This window comes from Nothoprocta perdicaria, unplaced genomic scaffold, assembly GCF_003342845.1.
Source record: "Nothoprocta perdicaria isolate Ctin4 unplaced genomic scaffold, notPer1 scaffold_592, whole genome shotgun sequence".
NCBI classification, from domain to species: Eukaryota; Metazoa; Chordata; class Aves; order Tinamiformes; family Tinamidae; genus Nothoprocta; species Nothoprocta perdicaria.
In genome coordinates this window covers 7,721-10,408 of record NW_020455857.1, presented here as the reverse complement: position 1 = coordinate 10,408, position 2,688 = coordinate 7,721, and the positions used below count along the sequence as shown (strand labels likewise).

General features: G+C 71.4%; 2 protein-coding genes across 2 annotated transcripts in view; both read right to left on the bottom strand.

The window, feature by feature from the left end:
• Positions 1 to 450, bottom strand: part of RPUSD4 (RNA pseudouridylate synthase domain containing 4) — a 1,763-nt gene extending 1,313 nt beyond the window's left edge. Inside the window, exon 1 of the mRNA XM_026049117.1 lies at positions 282 to 450. Within this exon, the coding sequence (XP_025904902.1) occupies positions 282 to 450 (169 nt within the window). The remainder of the gene's footprint in view (positions 1 to 281) is intronic.
• A 516-nt stretch (positions 451 to 966) lies between these two features.
• On the bottom strand, positions 967 to 2,641 carry PUS3 (pseudouridylate synthase 3). Its single transcript, XM_026049116.1, has 4 exons — positions 2,267 to 2,641; positions 1,658 to 2,193; positions 1,381 to 1,565; positions 967 to 1,298 (listed from the first exon to the last, which is right to left on the bottom strand). The coding sequence occupies exons 1-4, from the start codon at positions 2,639 to 2,641 to the stop codon at positions 967 to 969; spliced, it is 1,428 nt and encodes a 475-aa protein (XP_025904901.1).
• Positions 2,642 to 2,688: the final 47 nt, after the last annotated feature.

The window sequence follows — 2,688 nt, the reverse complement described above, 5'->3', positions numbered from 1 at the left end:
GAAGCGCAGAGCAGCCGCCCCAGGGGCTGCTGGGAGATGTAGTCCGCGCCCGGCACCGCCCCTTCGCGCCGCGGGGCACGCCGGGTGTTGTAGTCAGCGCCTACCGCCCCGCCCGTCATGCCGCGGAGGATGCTGGGAGGAGTAGTCCGCGCCCGGCGCCAAGGCTATGGCGCCGCGGGGCACGTCGGGAGGTGTAGGCGCCGCGSGSMMSSKCGRGAGGTGCACGCCGGGAGCTGGAGTCCCGCGCCTCGGCAGCGCCGCCGCCGCCGCGCTCACCTCGCGCTGCTGCTGCTGCCGCTCGCTCTTCCGCGCCCGCAGCCGCTCCGCCAGGTCCTCGGCCCGCACCGACGCCGCGCGCTGCCCGCCGGTCACACTGCAGGCCGCCTGCGCCAGGGCGGCGAGCGGACGCCACAGCAGCTTCATGCCGCCACCTCCGCCCGCCGCCGCCATCTTGCCTCCGCACCGCCCCCTTGCGGGCGGGAGGGGCGGGACCGCGGCCGCAGCGCGGCCAATCGCGGCAGCGGGGAGGCGGTGCCTCGGCGCGCGGGGCCAATGGCGTGGAAGCGCTGCGGCGGCCAATGGCGTGGCSGCATTTAAACGCCGGCGACGGTTGGCGACCGTTAACGGCCGCGGCGCGGGGACGCGGAGCGCGGCAGGTACCGAGGGGGAGGCCGGGCGGGAGGGCGGCCCCAGACCTCGGCTGTCCGTCCCAGTAACTCCCAGTTAGTCCCCGTTCCCCCAGGGTGAACCCGGCACTGGGGCCGCCCCGGTCAGTGGCGGGACGAGCGGCCCGGAGGTGGCCGGCAAGGCTCCCTCCCTCCACGTACCACAGGACTCGCCGTATTKGCTAAAATGTATTAAAAAATCAATGTAAACCCGCGTTTTAGAAGGAAAACAAGAAGCCGAGCGGCTTTTAGGGGGAGGGAGGGCTTGGTTTCTGCCCCCCACRCCCCAGAGAAGCCGCCGTCATCCCTCGGCATCCATGCAGACCCGCTTGGGCGCTCGCTGGGCGGTCTCGCCGTTGGCCTTCACCGCCTCGTCGTCCTCCTCGCCGTTCTCGGCGGCGGCGCCGTGGCTGCGCTTGGGCTCGGGCGCCTCTGCTTGGCCGCAGCCGGGGGGCATCTCGATGCGGCCGCGGCGCACGAAGTGGCGGATGCGGGACTCGAGCGCCTCGCACTTGGGCCGCGCCAGCAGGGGCTTGTACGTGCGCGCTTTGACGCCCTCCACGAAGCCGCTGAGCTGCTGGCACACCGGCGGCGTCACCTCTCCCCAGGGGACCGTGGCGGCCTCGCCGGCCTCTGCAAGGCGACAGGAAAATACGCTCTCCGAACCGCCCCATGGATGGTTTTCCACCCCTTTTCCCGGGAATCGGGCACTCACCTGTGGAGACGGGGGCAGCGTCGAGGCCGCGCAGCATGTCGCGCAGCACGCGCGCCTTGACGGCCTCGGCGGCCCACAGGCGCTGCAGGTGCGCCACGGTGAAGGCCTGCACGGCGCTGTCGTAGAGCCACCGCACGTTCTCAAAGTGGCACTCATACAGCACCAGCGGGAATTCCACCGCCATGCTGCGGGAGACACAGCAGTGTTGGGTCCCCCAAATCACCACTTTTAGCAATTAAACCTTTTTTTTTTTCCCTTTCCTGCAGCCCTTTCACACCTGTACTGCGGCTTCCGCGGGTTCTTCTCCACGTCCAGGAGCTCGTCGATGATCTCGGGCTGCTCCAAGCCCTGGCCCACGAGGAAGAGGATGGCCATCATGCAGCGCACTTGGTGGTAGAGGAAGGCCAAGCCGCTCACCTCGAACTGGTAGAGGCGGAAAGGCTCCGGCGCGCCCTCGCTCGCTTCCGCCGGCGTCACGCGCGCGCTCAGCACCGTCCTCTGGAAGCTCACGACTCCGTTGGCCACGTCCATCTTGCAGAGGTTGCGGAAGTCGTGGGTGCCCTCGAAGCGGCGCGCGGCCGCGTCCATGAGGGCCACGTCGAGGCCGGCGGCGGGGAAGAAGTAGCGGTAAGTGCGGCGCAGGCAGCTGAAGCGCGCGCTGAACGCCGCCTCCACGGGCGCCCAGGCCAGCACGCGGATGTCGGGCGGCAGCACCCGGTTGAGCATGTGCGTGTAGCGCAGCTCGCCCTGCACGTGCCCGTCCCGCGCGAGCTCCTCCGGCGACAGGCTGGAGCGCAGATCCAGCGAAATCACCTGCGGAAACAGCCGCTAGCCCCGCGCGCCGCGTCCCGGCCGTCCCCGCGCCCGCTCCGCGCCCGCCGCGCACCTGCCCGAAGGCGCTGACGCCCTTGTCGGTGCGCCCGCAGCGCTGGTAGTTGGAGGTGCGCCGGTCGTCCAGCAGGCGCGTCTTGAGGAGCGCCTCGAAGAGCTTCGCCTCCACCGTGTTGCCCGTGTTCTCCTGGCTCGCGAAGCCCTGGTAGCCCCAGCCCAGGTAGGCGACCTTGAGCGCCACGCGCCTGCGCCCRTGCGCGCCGAAGTCAAAGGGGCGCCGCCGCTTGCCGCCCGCGTGCCGGGCCTCCTCGCTCCCGCCGTCGCCGCCGCGCTCCTGCCCCGCCGCGAGCTTCTCCCGCAGCGCCGCCACCTCCTCTTCCAGCTCCCGCACGCGCCGCAGCAGCCCTTCCCGCTCGCCGTCCTCCGCCATAGCAGGRGCCTCCCTCGGGATCTGCGGGGACAGCAGGGGCAGCGGAG